General features: G+C 46.5%; 1 protein-coding gene across 1 annotated transcript in view; it reads left to right on the top strand.

Annotated features, from left to right (window-relative positions):
- Positions 1-21,304, top strand: part of LOC144101000 (uncharacterized) — a 103,523-nt gene extending 82,219 nt beyond the window's left edge. Inside the window, exons 2-5 of the mRNA XM_077633976.1 lie at positions 12,285-12,708; positions 14,472-14,652; positions 16,161-18,227; positions 18,879-21,304. Coding sequence (XP_077490102.1) covers positions 12,411-12,708; positions 14,472-14,652; positions 16,161-18,227; positions 18,879-19,428 — 3,096 coding nt within the window. The 5' untranslated portion in view covers positions 12,285-12,410 and the 3' untranslated portion in view covers positions 19,429-21,304. The remainder of the gene's footprint in view (positions 1-12,284; positions 12,709-14,471; positions 14,653-16,160; positions 18,228-18,878) is intronic.
- The last annotated feature ends 315 nt before the right edge of the window (positions 21,305-21,619 follow it).

Below are 21,619 nucleotides of genomic sequence, written 5' to 3'. Positions count from 1 at the left end.
TTCCTTCCTTGTTACTCCCGTCACCGCTAAAGGCTGCTGGAACAAAAGCTTCACGGAAGAGTGAGAACGTGCAGCCTCCGAGCCGACGTGGTACGTTCCGCAGAAAGAAGGCTCGATGAGACGAGGCGCTCACAGGGATGCGTGGCGCCCTTCGGATGGCAGGCCGAGCGTTAAATGTCGATGAAGTCGAAGCCGCTGTCGCCGTGTCATTTAGGGAGGGAAAGTTTGCCGCCGAAAGGAAGATTTTATCAGGCTTTATGGGTGTCGGGAGTGACGGTCTATCGCCGTCACATTCACGGTGATAGGGCTCATCGCAGAGCAGTTTCGGGAGATGATATAAAGCGCACGTAATGAGTTTTTTGCGCGAGTTTGGGGTCAAGTTAGCCGCATAATAGTAATCCTGCATGTCATCGAAAAACAAGAAAATCTTTGAGCATATTCTTTTACGTTTTGAAGAATGAGGCGTGAGACAAAGATGAGTCGATGGCGTAGTGTTGTTCGTTATATGTCCCAATATATGGAAGTATATGGAAATAATATTTAGAAAGGTGTCCTAATATATAGTAAGCACTGCTTAATGATGTAGTTCTGCTTCAGTTTACTCTTTTCGCATTCGATCCCGCTGGTCGAAAATCTCAAACCGTATGCTTTTGTTTGGCTGCTTTATTGGTCTTTGAATTTCTGATTAGCCAGTGCCGATCGTCATGGTTTTGTTTTTGGAAAATTCTCTTATTACAGGAACAGGATAAATGTTACAAACGCCTGTCCTCTTTTACGTCTATGTTTCGCTGACAGCCATGTATCAATCGCGGGATATATATATGGAACAATGAGCATAAGAGAAAGCATACTTATAATTTGCCCTGTTCCTCAAAAAAGAACATGCACATTAAGTTCGCTAAATGAGGCCTGATCAAGTTGTACATAGCCAGACATGGCTCTTCACGCCAGCGCCGCACTTGCCTCCTTCAAAATTTCATCCTTAGTATTAACACCATTAACGCCAACGTAGGGCCTAAGTAGGGCCAAAGTAGGGCAGTAATAAAATAAACTGGAATGACACACAACAAACGTACAATATAACACCGTGACAAGGTGGTTGGACAAAGAAATCCTACCATCTTTTACACGAAACGGGAAAATGGCAGCGCTCATAAAGGTTTAGCTTTAAAACTTCCTCGAAAATTAAAAAAATGGTTTACTTAGATAAATATAGCGGAAGTAACTATAATAATAATAATAATAATAATAATAATAATAATAATTGGTTTTGGGGGAAAGGAAATGGCACAGTATCTGTCTCATATATAGTTGGACACCTGAACCGCGCCGTATGGGAAGGGATAAGGGAGGGAGTGAAAGAAGAAAGGAAGAAAGGTGCCGTAGTGGAGGGCTCCGGAATAATTTCGACCACCTGGGGATCTTTAACGTGCACTGACATCGCACCGCACACGGGCGCCTTAGCGTTTTTCCTTCATAAAAACGCAGCCGCCGCGGTCGGGTTCGAACCCGGGAGCTCCGGATCAGTAGTCGAGCGCCCTAACCACTGAGCCACCACGGCGGGGCTATAGCGGAAGTGCAAATTATGGATTATGAAGGCTCAGGAGAATATGGCACCGGGCGTTCCCGAAAGCGAAAGTATCGCCGTATAAGGTTATTCCGGAGCCCTCCACTACGGACCTATTTGTTCCTCTCTTCTTTCACTCCCTCCTTTATCCCTTCCCTTACGGCGCGGTTCAGGTGTCCAACGATATATGAGACAGATACTGCGCCATTTCCTTTCCACCAAAAACCAATTATTATTATTATTATAAGGCACCCATAAAACTTCCTATTGAAAATGCTGAGATTATCTGCGGCTCGTTCATGGGAAAAAATTGTCGGCTAGACTAGACATAGGTGTGCATCAAACTCTATGGTTCACCTTTCATAAATTATTGAAGACTACTCACGTGCGCCGTTGGGCAGGTATGGAAATCTTCCCGGTTAACACTATAAAGATAACAGCATTAAATTTATATACGAAGTAGAAGGCAACGATGCAAAAATTAGCACGTTTGACTTAGCTGCAAATTCAACAAATGGCAGTTACAGACACAGGCGTAACTTTTATATACCGTCATCAATGGCAAAGAATAATTTTTATCTATCCTTGTGCAAAAGAAAATTATACAATGGCATTCGTTTCCTTGTTCGGTCGACAGATTTTTCCTTCTTGGTGCTTTTTGGACTGTTTTAGAGGCATTTATATTTTATGATAGCGGAGCGTTCTCGGTGAAATTTTATTGTGTCATATAGTGTATGGTGTTTTGTTCTGAGAACTTCACGCCACTCTTTCGACATTGTGGAACATTTTCGATATTGTGGACATTGTGGACAAAGATCACATTGCTTGAAAGACTCGAACGGTTCTTGTACAGAAATATCTTCAACACATTTTGTCTATGTCAGTGATGTACTCTGATAACAAATTATTGAAAAAAAAAACTACGATGCCGAGATGAAGCACTAGCAAACGACTCTAACTGCAGTCTTCATTCTATATCAAATCTGGCTCTTTCTTCGTACTACCTCATGCGTGTTCACAAAGAAATTAGCTTAAAAACAGTCGTCAAAATTGACGAAATCCAACAGGCTTTCAATTTCGATGTTAGGAAACATCACGGAGTCCAGCAAGATCGATGCTATCGTATCGACATTTTCACAGGCAGTGATCTAACAGCGCGACGAAATAATATTAATTGAAGAAGGAAACCAGCGCAAAAGACGAAGACACAGGAACAAGGAACACAGGACGACGCTGGACTATCGACTCTATGTACCGACTCGTCCAGCTCTCCACTCTACGAAATAATATTAGTTTCGTAAACTTGACCCATGGTGTCCCCCAACACACAGGCCGGTACGGACTCTATTGAACTAGAAAGGAGTCATTCTACAGATGTAGCCTCCTCTATCGGAGCGACAAGGTGACTGTTCCCGAATCTTTTTTTTTTTTTTTGACCGTATTGCTCGATCATAGGCGGACCGTTTTTCGCATAAGTATTGCTCGAAACTTTACCAGACAACTTCAATCTAGAATCCATATCTTTTATGAATCAAGCTAAACATAAATGCGGTGATAAACCCAGACAGTGCCGTGATTAAACATGATGACCCAAGTTCTTGCCACAAGGACACGAAGTTTGGAGACTATAGGCGCAGATTCCATCTTTCCCTTATTATAGCGCAGCGGTGGCCTTGTGGTGGAGCATCCGCCTCGCATGCGGGAGGTGCGGGGTTCGATCCCCAGTGCCGCCGGGCACCCACCGGTGATACAATGGGTACAAGCTTCCCCTCGCCCGGTGCAAGCGTAGCAGGGGGTGGCAGTAGATTAGTCGGATGTATGAGATTAAGAAGCTTGCAGGCATGGGGTAGGCGCAGCTGGAAGAGGACAGGGTTAATTGGAGAGACATGGGAGAGGCCTTTGCCCTGCTGTGGTTGTAGTCAGGCTGATGATGATGATGATGATGCTTGGGAAATGGGTCTTTGACCCCACCTTGAGCAAACGAAAATGCCATGCCCTTCGGCCATCGGCCGCAGGTGCCCTTGCGCCATTAAAATTCAATATCATCATCTTTATCATCACCATCACCTTATCACAGAATCTCGAGTTACTTGCCATTCCTTCGCACATAAAATCCTCCACACTTCCCACTTGTTCCTCTTTACAATACTGAGCCAACCCTTTTGGACCAGATTTTTTTTAATCTTTTATAGGATGTTGTTTACAAAATTAAATTGTTTTGCATTTGCGTTCAAAATGAATATACAGCGAAAAATGCGAGAAGAGCAGTAATAGCGGGATCTGCGAACTATAATTATCGTTTACGGTGCAGAATTCATCTTAATTTGTTGCATGGCTGCCGAAGGAATCTCAGCTTTCCTTGGCTGCTCTGCACCAGTTGCCTTAACAATATAAAAAACGAACCGGCGGAAACTTCACGACATTTGACATTCGTAGACAGCCTTTCATTTCTCTTTATGTTCCCGCCGGTTCCCATCTCGAAGTTGTGCAGTCGCCAGCACACTGCTTTTACCCAGTGCCTATGCAATAGCGTGCACTGCTGTTCAAGCTGCAACTGGTGCCATCTATTGAGAGCAGTGAGCGTATGCCAACACACATCAGCCACCTTCTTACGCCGTCCCAAAAACAAACAAACAAACAAAGCAGACGAAGCAACGCACGCAACGAAACAATTTGTGTTTTATATTTTTTTAATTGCCCGACAGCTCACGTAGGTGCTGTCAGGTTTCTTATGAAACGGTCAAAACACATCGCGACATGTTTTTCCCCGTCCATTCTTCTTTTTCGCCGTGTAAATAAAGTGCGCTTCACTAAAATTTTCAGCAAACTCGAACTACTTTCTATAGCGCACCACCATTAACGACCGCCTGAACAATCTCGCAAGCTCGTACAAATGCTGCACGCTTTTGTTATAAGGCAGTATAGAAGGGGCGGGTTTTGCCTCACGAGCGAGGATTCGGTTTCAAAAAGTTCCGACAAAATCGCTAAAGACTGTCCCTAGGGAACGGGACGCTGTACGCTCTTTATAATGGCTCTCAGACCAACAGCGAAAGTTGAAGTTCATAGGAAGAAAGGACGAACGGAGGATGAAAGAGAGAAGAAAAGAGAGAAAGGAGGGTGGATGCAAGGAGAAAGTGTGCTGAGGGAAGCCTCCACTTCGCCTCACAGCGTCCCGGCTTTTCAAGCCTCGGTTATCGAATTCTGGGCGCCGAGAGAAGACAAATGAACGGTTTGGGCGACTTCGATGGCGAGCGACGTCGTTGAGTCCCGCGAAACCCAAAACGTCGCCATGGGGAGAGGGGGCGGGGGGGGGAGGATGAGAAGGAGGAGGATCTGACAGGAAGTTGGGAAGAAGTGGGAAAGGACGCGTAAATAACCAGACTAAAAATAAATCCCCAGGAAGCTCGGGTAGCGGGATCGAATATCCTTCACAGTGCGGACAACGACGACTGCGAGATATCGCTCCGGTTTGAGGCAGGCATGAACGCTGAATTGACACGTTAGGAGGCACAGAATCGAGGTCGGTGCTTAACCTGAATACCCGCCCGCGTGGCTCAGTGGGTTAGCGCGCTCGGCTACTGATCCGGAGTTCCTGGGTCCGAACCCGACCGCGGCGGCTGCGTTTTTATGGAGGCGAAACGCTAAGGCGCCCGTGTGCAGTGCGATGTCAGTGCACGTTAAAGATCCCCAGGTGGTCGAAATTATTCCGGAGCCCTCCACTACGGCACATCCTTCTTCCTTTCTTCTTTCACTCCCTCCTTTATCCCTTCTCTTACGGCGCGGTTCAGGTGTCCGCCGATATGTAAGGCAGGTACTGCGCCATTTCTTTTCCCCCAAAACCAATTGTTATTATTATTATGCTTAATCTGAATAGGTTTGTTCTCGATCCAGTACAAGCCAAGTCCTACTTGAACGCAGCTTGCATTAAGAGAGAGGAAGAGAGGCTAAACAGAAAAGCATTAAATATGCACTTAAGTGAACCGAACATGCACTCAACGTGAAGTGAACCTGAAATGAGCTGAACCTGAACTGAATCACAATGCCGATGATTGGCGAGAGGTAAGAGATGGAATTAAAGAGAGACCGGGGGATGGGGGGGGGGGGGTAAATAGAGAGTGTTCCTGTTGGCGACTATTCATGAAAGAAAGGGCAAACGGGATCTAGAGGAAAACAAGAAAAAAGTGGCTGAAATAAGGACAAAAGACATTGTTATGTCGAGGAAGCACCTGTTGCACAATACAACGGATCGCGTAATCGCAACGCCTTCAGGAACCCGTGCAGCGCCTGGTGGGTCCTCAGGGCTCGCAGTTTATTTGGTAACTATCGTGGAATTTTTCTTTCCATGAGTGTCAGAAAATCCATGCTGGTCGATATTATTCCGGAGCCCTCCAACTACAGTGTTAACCATAGCACGGCCTGCCGCTTTGATAAAGAACCATTACCTCATCATCATCAGCCTGACCACGCCCACTGCAAAGTAAAGGCCTCTCCCATGTCTCTCTAATTAATCCTGTCATTTGCCAACTGCGGCCACCATATGCCTGAAAACTTCCTAATCTCGTCCGCCCACCTAACCTTCTGCCGCCCCCTGCTACGCTTGCCTTCTCTTGGAATCCATTCCGTTAGCCTTACGGACCAGCGGTTATCTTGCCTTCGCATTACATGCCCTTCCCAAGCCCATTTTTTCCTCTTGATTTCGACCAGGAGAGGATGCCTGAAATAAGGACCAAGAACATAACTCGAGGAAGGATCTGCCACCGTTATTAAATCAACTCTCGATAAAATACGCGAACAGTTGTCAGGCTGTTCGTAATGAAGGCCTTCTGGCTAATTTTAACCTGATTAAATGGCATTGGTTTTCAATGTACGTAACACTGCCGCTTACGGAAATCTCCGCTGAGTTATTTCTAGCCGTTTATCGCACTTACTAACGAAAAAACAGCACCATTGCATTCGCGCGACGCTTTGCTCTCCGCTCTTGGCATTCTTGAACTGTTCCAGCTAATAACTATATTGCTCCGCTTTCTTCTCCTGGAGAAGCGCGCAGCTGAACGCTGGAATGCACGAAACAATTGAAAGCGGAAATCATTGTGCGGGATGCTTGGAAAAGGAATTTGCATTGCAGGTCGCATGGTTATGCTAAAGCAGAGAGGTTCGTAGGGTTACTATAACTAAAGAACTTTCAATAGGTTGGGTTGGAGGTTGAAATGGGAAAATGATTCTGCTTCCATGGCAACAGTAAATGGTGCCATCGATCCTTCGGTTTGTGCCGAGCTATTTATGTCCGCGTCGCTTTGTGCTCCGGCGTAGTTGTGTTCGCTCTTTGACACAAATTCGATTTGATTTGATTTATTTCATTTTTCTTTCTCTACAGAGAAAATGGAGCCGGAGATAAATGCACATGGCCTGACAGACATGGCCTGACAAATAAACAAAGAAGATATTACCGTCTCACATTAGTACCAGAACGTGAAAAATAATATTTCCAACCCGCCCAGGTGGATCAGGTGGGAGGGCGCTCGGCTATTGATCCGGAGTTCCCGCGTTCGAACCCGACCGCGGCGGCTGCGTTTTTATGGAGGCAAAACGCTAAGGCGCCCGCGTGCTGTGCGATGTCAGTGCACGTTAAAGATCCCCAGGTGGTCAAAATTATTCCGGGGTCCTCCACTATGGCACCTCTTTCTTCATTTCTTCTTTCACTCCCTCCTTTATCCCTTCCCTTACGGCGCGGTTCAGGTGTCCGCCGATATATGAGACAGATACTGCACCATTTTTCCCCCCAAAAACCAATTATTATTATTATTACATTCGGACAAAGTGATTTAGGAAGATTGCTGTGTTGATCATTTCTTCAATTTGCTTTCGCTGAAAGAAAACCATCATGGTTCGCTGTCATCGAAGACTAAAATAATTTTAGCGTCATGGCCAACATTCAGGTGTATTGAAGCGATTGGCACATATGCAAATGCCTTTTCATGTATTTTTTTTCAATGTGAGGGATATAGAACGTTTTATAGCACCCACAATCATAAACGTAAACTATGCCCTCAATAAAGAATCACATGCAGAGCGCTTGATGCACTTCTGCCAGCGATAATTCCCCCGCGCATATGTTCCCTCGTCTTTCACATTTGATGTGTATCATGCAGAGGTCTAAAATAAGAGAGGAGAACTGCTTACTTCTATATTGCATCACAGTGTTTTTCGGTGCGGACATTATTGAACCGAATACTCAATAATATTTATCGGTTTCGCGAAAAATTCGAAACGATTTGATTGATATGCAGTAGTTGGCCACTGGGGTCCTTGTCTAACGCTGGGTATTTTTGGCGTTATCGAGCGCAAAATAATTTGCTTTAAACTACTTCAATTTTAGTAATAGTTTCTGCAGAGTCCACGACAAGAAGTTGAATATTAAATTTTTCCTTTCTTGTGCTGCCCATCCTCACACACGTTGTTGCGGAGGGCGTTACAAATTTTAAGCGGCTTTTATGCGACAGGTCACTACAGGCGTGTTAGAGAAAAAATAGTTTTGGGCAACGCGTGCAGAAAAACGAAAAGTTTAAACGAGCACTTTCGGAAAATTTTTATGAGAAACCCCCGGCACATCATTCACTTTTATTTTATTTTTCGAAAGCCTCGAAGACCCGTCGCACAATGCAATCGAGGGACTTTCTTCAAAAAATCCATTACTGCAGCACTCAAGGCAGCGTTACCAGCGCCGGCTCTAAGTACTACTTCGGCTACAACACGTCACCCGCGCATCTGTCAGCGTGGAAACTGTCCAAAGAAATTGCTCCAAACGAATGATCTACACACTGTGCACGTTTGCCTGAATCTCTACGACTGCGCTTATTTGCGCAGGGAATGTAAAAAATGAAGATAAAATGAGAAGTCTGAAAGGCATTCAGAGAAAGACTTGAAATTCGTAATGCGGAAATTCAGCAGAGGCCAAATAATTTTTTTTAGGCGTCCAAAAACTTCCGAGTACGAAATTTTGTCGTTGTAGGAAGTGAACTCCACAAAACGGTCTTCGCGTAATTGAAGCTTGTCAGCTGCAATCTGTTACAACATGAAATATTCGCCTGATCTAAAGCCATTGCCGCATTGTCTAAGGATGTTTGGCATAGAAACTACTTGCCAGGACAACCTGACCAATTTTAGATTGTTGCGATGAAGCACTGTTATAAAAACCGACCTGGGCTCGCAAGCCTGATAAAATTCTCAGTTACAACGCCTACCCATGCTGCACGAAGTTCCACCTTAAAGGTTCTTTACTCGCGAAAAGTGACAAGGCGTCACAGATAAGCACTCAGCGTAACTGTTACTATCGCCTCCTTCTTTAAGCCAGTCTTCTACAAGACGCCGTTCTCGAGAGGCCCTCACCACCATTGAATACAATGACGCATGAAGAGACTCTTTCAAGCACCGTAACGACGGTAACAAAAGGTCGTGCTTGCGCCCCTTTTTTCGTGCTCCGTCAACTCCCCGTGAAGTAGCCCCCTCATTTGACGCCCATCCGAGCCGAGGTGGATTCAACTTAGCCTCCCCCAGGACTTGAGCTCTCCCGCTGTGTCTTCCCTGCAGGCAGCGCCACCCTGCTTCAAGTGCTCCCTTCCAAATGAGAACTGGAGAGCGTTAAGGCAGCCAGTGAGGTACAGACATAGAAGAAGGGGGAGGGTTAGGGTGGCGAGGGAGTAGAACAGGCCAGCATAATCCAGCCTTAATGACGCCCATTTGCGATCTCCGGGACTGCCATTAGCGATGGCGGTGGGATGACTTAAAAGTGCTCGCCATGATGGCACTCTGCCACGCCGAGTGCTACCGGAGGACTAGGATGCGGCGGTCCGTCCTGCGCCGACGGTTAATCTAGCTCCTGTTTCTCTACTCCAGGGAACCGGCGAAGCTTCTTCAAGCTTTCACTTAACACCGTGGCCGTAGTAGGAGAAGAGGGCGCCACCTTACACTCGTAGCACAATGTGTGCAGACAAGTAGCCGCTGCATAGGGATGGAACCGGCACTCACCCTGGTAGATAGCGGAGGAGCATTATTAAGGTCGTCATTGTTAAGTGTTGCTCCTATCATCATTTACAATGTCCGCCGGTGGCGAAGAATGGGAAATTAGTCTGAGTGACCACCTTTCAGTTCGATACTTCTCGCTACGCCGTGAACCGTGCAGTTTAGAACGAGCGTATCGCTTTCTATTGCGTCTTTGACCCAAGACAAGGCAATACTCAGAATGGCCGCTTTTAATGCGCCAATTTAGGTAATACGTGCATGTTTAGCACATTGTTGTCTAATGTCCGATATTAGGGGATGAGTTTTATTACCGGACAGGGTGTAATGTGTTGATGAAAGCGAGAGGCTCGAAGCCAAAAGATGTGCAGCCATTAAAGTATATCTCACAATTACATAATGCTTCTTACTCACACGGTTTCTCACACAGTATAAGGCCTCGCTTATGTAGGACAATTATTTCTAATCGTCCCCATATTTCGAGATTTAAAACTGCCCGAAGGCGACGTCGGACAGAAAAAAGAGATAGTTGAAGGGAGCACTTCACTGTCAATGTCGTTTTCTCGCCATTTCATTTCTACCATTCATAAGTATCAACTAGCTCAACTTACCTTCCTTTTGCAGTCGGTCCAGTTCCTATTCGGTGGTTGGACTGTCTAAAGCGCCCCATGACGTGTTGGGGTCATTTCATATGCGTCGTTTAGTATATGGAGGAAGCTGCAAAATGAGAATCATGAAAAATAATTTGCATTGTGTTTACTTTACCTTTTTTCGCTTCGAATACAAAGCGTGCGACTTTAAACCAATGACATATCAAGCTGTCGCCGTGTATGGATTTTGTGATCCCAAACAGACCTCGTGCATAATATGCACAACTACCTTTTGCCGGAGATTTATAATGAGCCCTTGTTGCGAAACGAGGGAGATCAACTAATTTCAAGGTTCCAAGAATCCGTAGTTGCAATGAACAGCTCCCAAGTCGCCCAACAAGAACTTCTTTGAAGTAGATTAAGTTAGCAACGCGCCGCTACCTCTAAACGAAAACTGGCTGATAGAGATCCGGCTATTGTGTTTTCTTAATGGGAGACAGAGGATAACTTAATTTTTTGTCGGAGATAAAATGAAGTCTACGACTCTTCTGGCTACGTGGATGTTTATCCAACAGAAAAAGACGTATATACTGACGCGGAAATTGCATTCGAGAATCTTAAACCCCGTGACTTGTATTCCGAAAAAAAAAAAAAAAAGACATGGCGATCCCAGTTTTGAAGTTAATGCCGGTGCAACCAAGCCGCTGAGATCCGCACCCAAGAAAACTCCGTCAACGCATCGCAGATTTCTTGCTAAATGGGCAGGTGAATGTGACAGCTGTATTTAATTTCTTTATCCTTCCTAGCTTGTAAAACGTTGGTTTCAGCGAACGCAACAATGTACCCTGCTAAATATGTTTCGCTAATCTAACTCGCTTGATTGCTGCCCGACTCGATATCGTCACTCAGTATTTTCTCTGTATACTTAATTCTTTCGGCAAAGGTTTATGGAGGTTTAACACCCGAAAGCGACTCAGGTTATGGGGGACGCCATAGTGGAGGGCTCCGGATTATTTTAGACCATCTGGGTTTCTTTTACGTGCACTTGCATCGCACAGTACACGGGCCTCAAGAATTTCGCCCCCATCGAAATTCGACTGCCGCGGCCGGGATCGAACCCGCGTCTGTCGGGCCAGCAGCAGGGCGCCATAACCACTGAGCCACCGCGGCGGCCTTTTCTGCTAAGAAACGTGGCAAGCACACACAAGTGTAACCATGTTTCCAGAACCAATGGTCATAAAAAAAGCACCTTTTTTAACATCCCTTACAGCGTGCATCACTGTTCAAATATCCTCACCAAGGAAAAGTTATTTAATGGACAACACACTAAACCGAAGTGTTGAAAAACAGTGACCACGTGCAGGAATAATTATGAGGCTCTATTTGATCTCAGTTTCTTAGTAACTGTCAGCGCTATTTCTCACAAGCTCAAGCAGCGCCATATAACGATACCACGAGGATGAGCCAGCAGGTGGGGCATACGACAAGAATTTGATTAGAAAGAAAAGAAAGGATAGGTTGTTTCATTGGTACAGGCTTATTGACACATCCTTTGCCCACCGGAGAGGAAGGGGGAAGATCAGAACGCATGGAAAAACCGAGTATTTGTCTAATGCACTCAGTTTGTAAAATATTTGTAAATTAGCGTCTCTTACGATCTTTCACCTTTCTCAACGAGCTTTTTTGTATTTATTTTAAATTTTTTTAAGGATATATGTTAGTCTTCCTTTCCATTATTAGCCGTTCTTTCCAAGGAGCGTACCTAATTTACTTTTGTGGTCCATGTGGTTATTAATCAGGAAAATTTCATCATCTAATAAAAAAAAGTGATAAAGCTTTAACGTAGTAAACAGAGTAGACGTCCGAAAGCAACAGACTTTAAGGTTTTCAAGATCACGCTCAAGGTCACCCCCCATTGGCTGCAGGTTGCATGACGCTCCTCCGAAGCAACCCGAGCTTACCCGCGTTCCTCCGAGGCTTCACTCAAGATTTTCTTTTTTGTAATCGTATTAAGTAGTGCTTTCGCACCGAAACCAACACGTATGTCCTTTTCACAGGACTATTCGATGACTGTTTCTCTATTTTCATATATTTTTTTCTTCATTGCGCAGGTCCCCGCTGCACTGCACCCTTCCGTTTGTAAGGGAGTGCCTCCACCCGATCAGGAAGAGCACAGACAACCGAGTGCCAAAGCCAGCAGACGAATCCGAAGCTGAGTCGCAGCCGTAGCCTGAGGAATGGGATGGCTCGTCCCTACCGGCTGGCTGCCTCCCGTCATGGTCTCTTGGCGGGCCCTGGTGGTGGCACTGATGGCAGCCATCGGCGCAGCCTCGGCGACGTCGACGTCGTCGCCAACGAGAGATGGCGCTGTATTAGCTGCGACGACAACGTCCACAACGGACGCGCCTCCGACTATGGTCCCCTGCCGCCTGTCCGAGCTGACGTGCGACAACGGACGCTGCGTGGCGCTGTCGAGGTACTGCGACGGATCCGACGACTGCGGAGACGGGTCGGACGAGCCGCTGGGCTGCTCAAGTAAGCGGGCTTGAAAATTACACTTAGCTTACACAGGTTCAGACCATCCACCACTCATTTATTTTTTCACTTTTTTTCCTTAATACTTACTATACTGCACTCTGCCGCTTTTATTCTTATATAAAACTTCTTTATCAACTAATGTTGTTAGAATAGTTAAATTTTATCTATCTATCTATCTATCTATCTATCTATCTATCTATCTATCTATCTATCTATCTATCTATCTATCTATCTATCTATCTATCTATCTATCTATCTATCTATCTATCTATCTATCTATCTATCTATCTATCTATCTATCTATCTATCTATCTATCTATCTATCTATCTATCTATCTATCTATCTATCTATCTATCTATCTATCTATCTATCTATCTATCTATCTATCTATCTATCTATCTATCTATCTATCTATCTATCTATCTATCTATCTATCTATCTATCTATCTATCTATCTATCTATCTATCTATCTATCTATCTATCTATCTATCTATCTATCTATCTATCTATCTATCTATCTATCTATCTATCTATCTATCTATCTATCTATCTATCTATCTATCTATCTATCTATCTATCTATCTATCTATCTATCTATCTATCTATCTATCTATCTATCTATCTATCTATCTATCTATCTATCTATCTATCTATCTATCTATCTATCTATCTATCTATCTATCTATCTATCTATCTATCTATCTATCTATCTATCTATCTATCTATCTATCTATCTATCTATCTATCTATCTATCTATCTATCTATCTATCTATCTATCTATCTATCTATCTATCTATCTATCTATCTATCTATCTATTTACGTTACCCCTCAGGGCCAACGGCATTACAGAGGGAGAGTGGTAAATATACAAAAACAGGAGAGAAAATGCAGTTGGTTACATGGATGTTAAATAGCATCTGAATATATAATGCCAGTTAGTGCTACGCGGAACAGCTCATAATTCACAATGCCAGCAACTTCTGCGGCAAGGCGGTTCCAGTCACGTGAGGTTCGCGGTCTCATTACGTCAATTTTTTTTTCCTTTTAGCGGGTGTTACTTAGAGCGACAAAATGAAACCAAATCTTCTTTTTTAGCCGATGGCTGTTTTGAAGGTGACAGCCTTGCTCGCATACAAGTTAATAAGTGGTCGTGAAATGAGGTGATCGCCGACAAGCATAGCAGCTGGGCGTCCAGATCACTTTTCGTGCGCCCTGGTGACTCTTGTCCTCGATAATACGTTGCGAGATAAATAATTATGCTCAAATTTTATCGATAAACTACGGAATGAGGTGGAGTAGCAGGAGAAGGGTGTCAGTTTGCGACATCTGGAGTCAAAGGACGCCTCCATCTTCTTTAAAATATTACGCTGTTTTTGTCAACTATGGGCCCCGTAGCAAAATAAAATAAAATTCAAGTCATTTACGCAGATCGTCAGTGTCTCTTAAGTCTATTAAATAGGAGACGTATATTCAATGGTAGTTTAATATATAAATTCGTAGGACTTACACTAACGAAGAAAGTGCAGTATATGATCCACCACCCGCGAGGGTCAAGTCTCTAAATTCTGTCAGGCCACTTCGAGGCAGGCAGACTTTCGGCGCTCCCGGCAAACCTAATCGATAGTAAACGGTGATTAGTGAATAGACAGCACGACCCAAGTTCAATGGAGCTGTTCAAGCGCGGTTTCCTAGCCCATCCAAGATGGCGGCTTCTTCAGCGTTCAAAGCATTTCCACGTGAAAACTTTTTCGCGCAGACTGCAACCGCACCCTGTTGGGCGAAGTGGGCACCAAGAACTCGCTGCGCATCGCCGAGCCCTTTCAGAGGAACCTGCCCTTCATCTGCACGCTCTACTTCATCGCAGCCGGCGGAGAGTTCGGCGACATAGTCGAGCTCACGTTCCTCAACTTTCAAGTGGGCTCGCTCGAGATGGACAGGTGAGATCGCGAGGCGTCTCGCGCTTTGTCTCGCGTACGTAACCCCCCCTCCGTGGTGTCTCGCTCGCGAGCTGGTTATGAACACTTTCTGTCGACAAGAAAATAGCTTAACTAGGACGGATCAGTATAATCAGTAATTAAAATCTGCAATCACAGCCGCTTTAAAACAGCCTGCTTGATTAACAAGGTTAAAAAAAAAGTCACTGCGCTTCAACTAGTGTTGAACCTTATTGAGAGCGAAAGGTGTGGTGCATCGGGCAAGTAGACGCGGCTTGTCGTCTGTAACGTCAAGTGCGTTCGGCACTCTGGATAGGCAGCGCGCCCACCCTTGCCACACTGGCAGGTGGAGTAATTAGTGGTTGAGGTGGAGTAATTAATGGTTGATCGCGAGAGGTTGGACACCCAGTGGACGCTGCGGCTTATTGTACCACCCTCTACCGGCGAATCGAAAAGCTAAAGGTCAAGGTCAAAGTTCAAGTGGTGCGACACTATGGTGGACCTCATATGGCAAGGCCTATAACCACACTTGACCTCCGGCTCATTTGAAGGTCAACCGGCAACGCACAGCGAAATCGGCTTTACCTAGCGTAGTGCAGCTTTGGCTTCAAAAAACAGCGCAAACTAGACCGAGCAAACAATAAAAGGAAGACACCAATCAGCGCGCGTGGTTTCTTTCTTATTTGCCTCGTCTATTTGGTGCTGTTCGTTTTTTTTCACCGCGAATATTCACAAGCTATCACTAATTTCTGCTTTACTTGAATGACAACATAGTAATGGCCTTGATTTTATTTTGCGCTGCTTTCGTACGGCCGCACTAGTTTCTGTGAACAACAAACGCGCTTGGATCAGGCAATTTGAACAATACTCGTTAATTTATAACCACGCGGTTCATATGGGTACCTCAAGCTCAACGCGTTCATTACTGTCGCTCCGTAGCATGGGCCAGTTCGAGCCGGCTGCAGCACTGAGCCCTCCCTAAGCAGCCTCATTTACCCTTTTGTCTACCGTTGGTGAGCCCCCTGATTACACCTTCCCCTCTTGTTTGTAATTAGCGAGTGCTCAGCCTGTTTGTAATAACGAACACAGACTGAATAACAATATTGCAGCTTTTTCTCCTCATTCTTTATCTTCTCTTTAAATATTACACAACAGCACTATAAATGCGTGTTTACTCCAGTAGAATCCACAATGGCTGAAAGAATGTGATCTTATTAAGCATCGTTAACAGTTTGCCGATACCTCAATACCTCTGGCTGAACGCTTCACTAATCATCCGGTTGTGTCTTACAACAGCCAACTGATTTCATGAATTGTTTGTTCTAAACGGTGTTGACCCAATGAAAATGTATGCCTAAATCTTTTATTACTCTAAGGTAATTATGTGTAAAGAGTCAGTAATGGCGCGCTTTGTATTCAAGATTGCTGCCCTGGCAGAGTCAGCGTATGCTGTATTATTAATTAAAATATAAATTTCTTTTAATTCTTTTTTTGGCTTCATTCAAATGCAGGAACCAATCAGCTACCTGCTTCAACGGCCACCTCCAGGTCGTCGAGCCAGCATCATCAGCGCCCATAGCGCGAACTCCGCAGACTCGCGGTTTCAGCCAGATCCTGTCCGCGGTGCGCGGAGAACCAGCCACGCCCCACTTAACCTCCCTGTACGACGGCACGGGCAACGAACCCGAGTTCGGCTACTTTTGCGGAGACATGGCGACCAACGGCGCTGGCACCGGAGGAGCCACTTTCTTCTCTGATCGAAACAACGTCACTCTCGTCGTGTCCGTGCCCAGCCGGGCGTCGCTGCACGCGTTCAGCTTCAGCCTGTACCTTACCTTTCGCTTCCACCCGAAGCGACCCGCCAGGACCCGGTACGGCACGCCCGACAGCCCTCACGACGTGGGGGTCGCGACTGCGGCAACCTACTGCGACCGGGTCTTCGAGCACTGCGACCGGAAGGAGTGCAAGATACGCTCGCCGAACTTCCCTGGCTTCTACCTGCGCAACTTCACCTGCACCTTCACCGTGCGCCAGATGGTGGCTCCTACCAGGAAGCAGGCCCAGATAGTCCTGTACCAGGACAACGAGTACAAGATCTCCATCTACACGGGAAGGAGTGCCGCTACGACTTTCTCCCAGAGGTCGCTAACTGTCGACTGCCTGGGTGACGTGGTACGAATCTACGACGGGCCCAGCGCGGATAACTCCCCGCTTCTAAGTGAGTTCTGTGGGACCGGAGTGCTACCGGAAGTGGTCTCTAGTGGACCGGAAGTGACGGTGGTGCTGAGAAGTGTGGCGGCGCAGCAGATGCACAGCTCGCGACTCGAGCTCAACGTCAAGGTACGCTTTGTAGACGTAGACGAATTCAGGCTAGGCCAGGGCCGGTGTGAGTTCCACATTGACGGAAAGGTGGAGCGCAGAGGTCTCATCCACACGCCTACACACACCGTTCCACCAAACACGACCTGTAGGTACAGGTTTTACGGAAGGTCGCCGACCGATAGGGTCTGGATTTACTTCCTTTCCTACTTCGTTGAAGACAAGCACCGCTGGGCCAGTGAAGAGAAGTGCGACGTCTCGAGCGTCGAAGTCTTGGACGTATTCGGCCATAACCCTCGTTTCGGAAGCAATGCTTCTAATGACGCTGCTAACTCCAGCGCTGCCCTAGACCTTCCGAGAATGGCCTACCGTTTTTGTGAGAAGAACTCGCCGCGTATCTGCGCGAGGGCGGCGGAGTATCCCCAGTTTATACCCTTGCGTCCTTGCCGGCATCCGGACGAGTCCTATCTGTCCAGCGGGCCCGAGCTTCTTCTGCAGCAGCACTTCTACAAGACCGTTGAGCTGCCCGTTCGCAGAAGTTCTTTTTCTGCCAGGTACGAGTTCGTGGATACTGAGCAGCAGGGCGCCGACATGGGACCACGCCATGGACCATGCCACAGGCACTTCCAGAGCAGCAGTTCCAAGTTCGGCATGGTGTCCTCTCCGAAGAACGTCTTTCTGTACGGTCGTGGAGGGCGGGAAAACGTGACCTGCTCCTACTATTATTCTGGCATGTCCTCCGAGAAGCTCCGACTTTATCTCGTCACCCTGAACTTGCCCACTGCTGGCTGCGAGCACTACTACGACCAAGTCACCCAAAGGTACAACTGCCGCGTCACCGGTCGGTCATCTGGTCGCCTGTCGTTGCTCCACGTCATGGACCACTGGGGTGACACATACACGCCGATAGGATGTTTCTGTAATGTCACTTCCCAGCCGCGCAAGCCAATCCTCATCGAGTCAGTGGGCAACAATGTCACTCTGACCTTCACGATAAGCGGGATGACGTCTCTGGAGGACTTCAACAACTACGGCTTCGAGGCTACGTACGAGTTTCGGCCGGCCACTTCGTGTGACACGAGCACCGAGATGAGGAACGGTTCGCAAGGAGAGCTGACGTTCATGGCTCCTCAAAGCGTGGCCGACCAGGAACTGCCTTTGCGATGCCGGTGGTTCATTGAGGCTTCGCCTCGCAAGTATCTGTACCTGAAGTTCCAGGGGCGTGACGGGTCCCGCGGGTGTCCAGACTCGGGAAACAGGTTGGTACACTACTTATTTTGCACGTAATAACATAATCCACTGCCTCTGTTTTTTTTCATACAGGTTATCCTTGTATTCCTTGTGACTACTCTTAACACAGCAACATCATTCAAGGGAAACATTTCCCAGCGCTGTATACTCGTACAGCTTTTTGTACCTGAGGGCTGAAGGTAGATGCAGTGTCCTATACTACATACATATGTCAGCCTTGTTTCGGATGTCGATAATCATCTCATCATTGCTCTCAAACACTGTTAGCCGCGAACATGCAATGAACACTTATACAGAAAAATTATAAATATAAATGGCGCGAGGGAACGAACGCAGGAAGAAAGCTAGAAAGAGCGCCTGTCTTCCTGTGTTCGTTCCTTTGTGCCGTTCAAATTTGTTATGAACCAACTGGCCCAACAGCAAGCACTTCTAGACAGAAAAGTTGGTTGCTAAGTGTAGACGCTTTACCTTGTGAGCCTCCTGTTGTAATCAGGAGTAACTCCAGGGCTTAAGGAAGCAGCATGGATACCGCCAACAATGTCTCTGTCCGCATTGTTTAAGTGTAGTGCTCTCACTGCGCGATTTCCACTGGCTTAATTATCCATCACCGCTGTCGAAGTACTCAAGTGCCTTCTTTTTTTCCCACACCCTCCGCGCAGGTTCGTGGTATATGCCGATGGCATCATGCAGCCCGTGGCCGTCGTCTGCTCCGGCGGCATTCACGAGGAGACGTCGTTGTCCTCGTCCACGGACTTCGACATCTTCTCGGCCTCGTGGTACAACGAGACGTCCGAGCGGCAGCACCACGCCCTCGCAGACCGCGTCGTCATCGAGGTGGTCGCCTTCCAGGCCGCCCAGTTCCGGTTGCGCTGGCTCGAGGTGACCCGACCCTTCCTCAAGACCTCCTCGGGCCTCACACTGCGCAACGTCAACTGCCTGTACGAGTGCCCCGAGCTGAGCGCCTGCATCTCGCCCGAGCTCTGGTGCGACGGTACCGTCCACTGCCCGTCGGGACACGACGAGAAGCCGGAGCACTGCCGCCGGTTCCCGACCTTCTACGTGGCGCTTGGTGCCGGTGCGGGTTTCGTGGTCATCTGCGCATCTCTCGCTGCGGTCCTTCTCTGGTGCCGCAGCAAGGACAAGAGTAAGGAGGAACCGAGAATGCGGGTCCCAGCAGATGACATGCCACTGGAGAGTCCGGACAGCTGACCCTGGCATTCGATTCTGGACCCCGCGGTAGACGGTTCAGAATCGCAGGAGACGGCCGTCTCCGCTCCGGCACCCGTAGTGCCCATGGACGTGGTCATGTCCATGATGCCCACTGCTGGACTTACGGGGACGCTGCAAGGTACCCTGACCTCGAGGACTCGTCGCAATGACGTGTCACCACCGCCGGCCTACACAGCCGACGCGGTCACGGACATCTACGTCATTAAGACGATGCGGTCCCCTTGCCTTTAGCACAGTGGTGTCATGAAGGACCTGTCCTTGCAAGTAGTAACCTTTTTTTTTACTTGCTGTGCATGTGAACTACTGAAAGCGTTGGAACAATTCGACAGGACGATGCATGTGTGTTGGTGTTTTCGAACATTGCAGTGCTGCCTCGGCACGCTTTTGGCTACCCTACAGCCTTCTCGGCGAAGAGTGCTAGGGACAGCGAGTGTGTAAAGACCTGAAGCGTTGCTTCATGAAGCAGTGTAAGAAAAGGTGCGTCAACTCCGAACGTGCTCATCATGTTTTGTGATCTTTAATGTCGTCCAGGAGTTCTTACTCTCTTATCTGTAGCGTTCTATATTGTGAAAAGATTATATATACACCGTCGCAAAGAGTGACGAAAAAAACGAAAGGCGAAACGTGTTATCCAATGTTATCGACGCGTTGGTGTCTTGCGGGAGACAAACAAATATGCTCACACTTGTGATGTAGTGTCTTATACGGCGCATTCTTGGTGGAAGAGTTTATATTTCCCCTTAGAGAACTTAAAAGAGACATCTCCTGTAGATACGACTAAGTGAACAACTGGACAACAGAGAGTGAGGTATTGTCCATTTATGTGTGTCTGCCGAGTTCTGTGTTTTTGTAAAGTGCGCATTTCAAGGTTTAGACAACGTCTGGATAAGTGTCGGTGTGTGACTGCTTGGAATTGATACGCGACTTTGTATTCGCGCTTCTGTGAGAGTTTTTAACAAAAATTTCAAATACAGAATAGCAGACTCCGTTGTTGTCTCTTAGATTCGCCACTAGAACTCGAGGAAGTGTCTCAAACTTTACGTTTTACGCATAGCACAAATCTATCAGGGAAAACAATTTTCCATTGAACACAGGCATAACACAAGTCTATAAGGGAAAGCTATTTTTCATTAAATGTACGCCCTCCCTGTATTTATGTGAACAAAGATTACAACAGCTGTTTTATAGCTATAAGTATAGAGCTATATCCAGTGAAGATCCGAAGTTTAACACGAACCTGCAGAGCAGTGTAGTTATGAGGTTTGGTTTGAGGAGATAAAGCTTGAATACTGCTTTATTACAGCTAATTAGGTGTTGTCAAATCTATCACCAAGCACAAATGCATCGGTGTGTACCCCCACTATACGCATTGTGCTGTTACCAACAAATTAATTATCATAAATATATGGGTTGGATGAGTTGATTAGACTTGCTACTTCCCGAATGTGAAATAAAAATTAGATAAAAGAGAAAAATGGCGCATCAATAACCCTCCAGATGTCAACATGGTACAGGATTAAACTAACTCGCTTTTGCAAGATGTGATATCTTTTTGAAAGAATTACACAGAATGTAGAAAACAAATGAGAAAGAAGCTCGCTGTCTGGTTGTCAAATGCGAAGGTCTGTCAACCGTTCGTGACACTCATTTTAGTGTAGATATCTGACTGTTCTGCACGGGTCGTGAAAATGCGCGCGCAATGCGCAATCTTTTGTACGAGTGCTGCGGATTATGCCGCAACGAATGCGAGTTTCTTGTCTTCGAAGAGGCACGAACAATTTAAAGCAGCCGCATGGATTTCTCTTTCAATGTGTTTCTCTTTGACGGAAATGCATTAAAATGTCGAATTTTATGCTTCCGTGCCAACTGTCTCACTCATGCCGGTCAGACTCAGCGTGCTCTCCTCTCTTCCATCACGCCACCAAGTACTTAAAAAGCCAATCACACACTGAAAAAAAGAAGCCTGGTAGCTCCGAACAAAGTTTTGCTCTTTATGGGTCTTTTGGTAGGTGTTTTCTTGTCATTTCTTTCCGTTTCCCGACCAGAAATAATTGTTATGGTTACGTTCAGGAAGACTCCAAGAAAGAGCAAAACATTTATGGAAACCGTAGCTAGAATTGACAGAGAAAGCGAAGACTAAGGGCTACACTAAGAGAATTGCGAAAGGACC

This window comes from Amblyomma americanum, chromosome 8 (genome assembly GCF_052857255.1).
Source record: "Amblyomma americanum isolate KBUSLIRL-KWMA chromosome 8, ASM5285725v1, whole genome shotgun sequence".
Classification (NCBI taxonomy): domain Eukaryota; kingdom Metazoa; phylum Arthropoda; class Arachnida; order Ixodida; family Ixodidae; genus Amblyomma; species Amblyomma americanum.
Note: the sequence above shows the minus strand (reverse complement) of the source record. Positions and strands in the feature narration are given on the sequence as shown.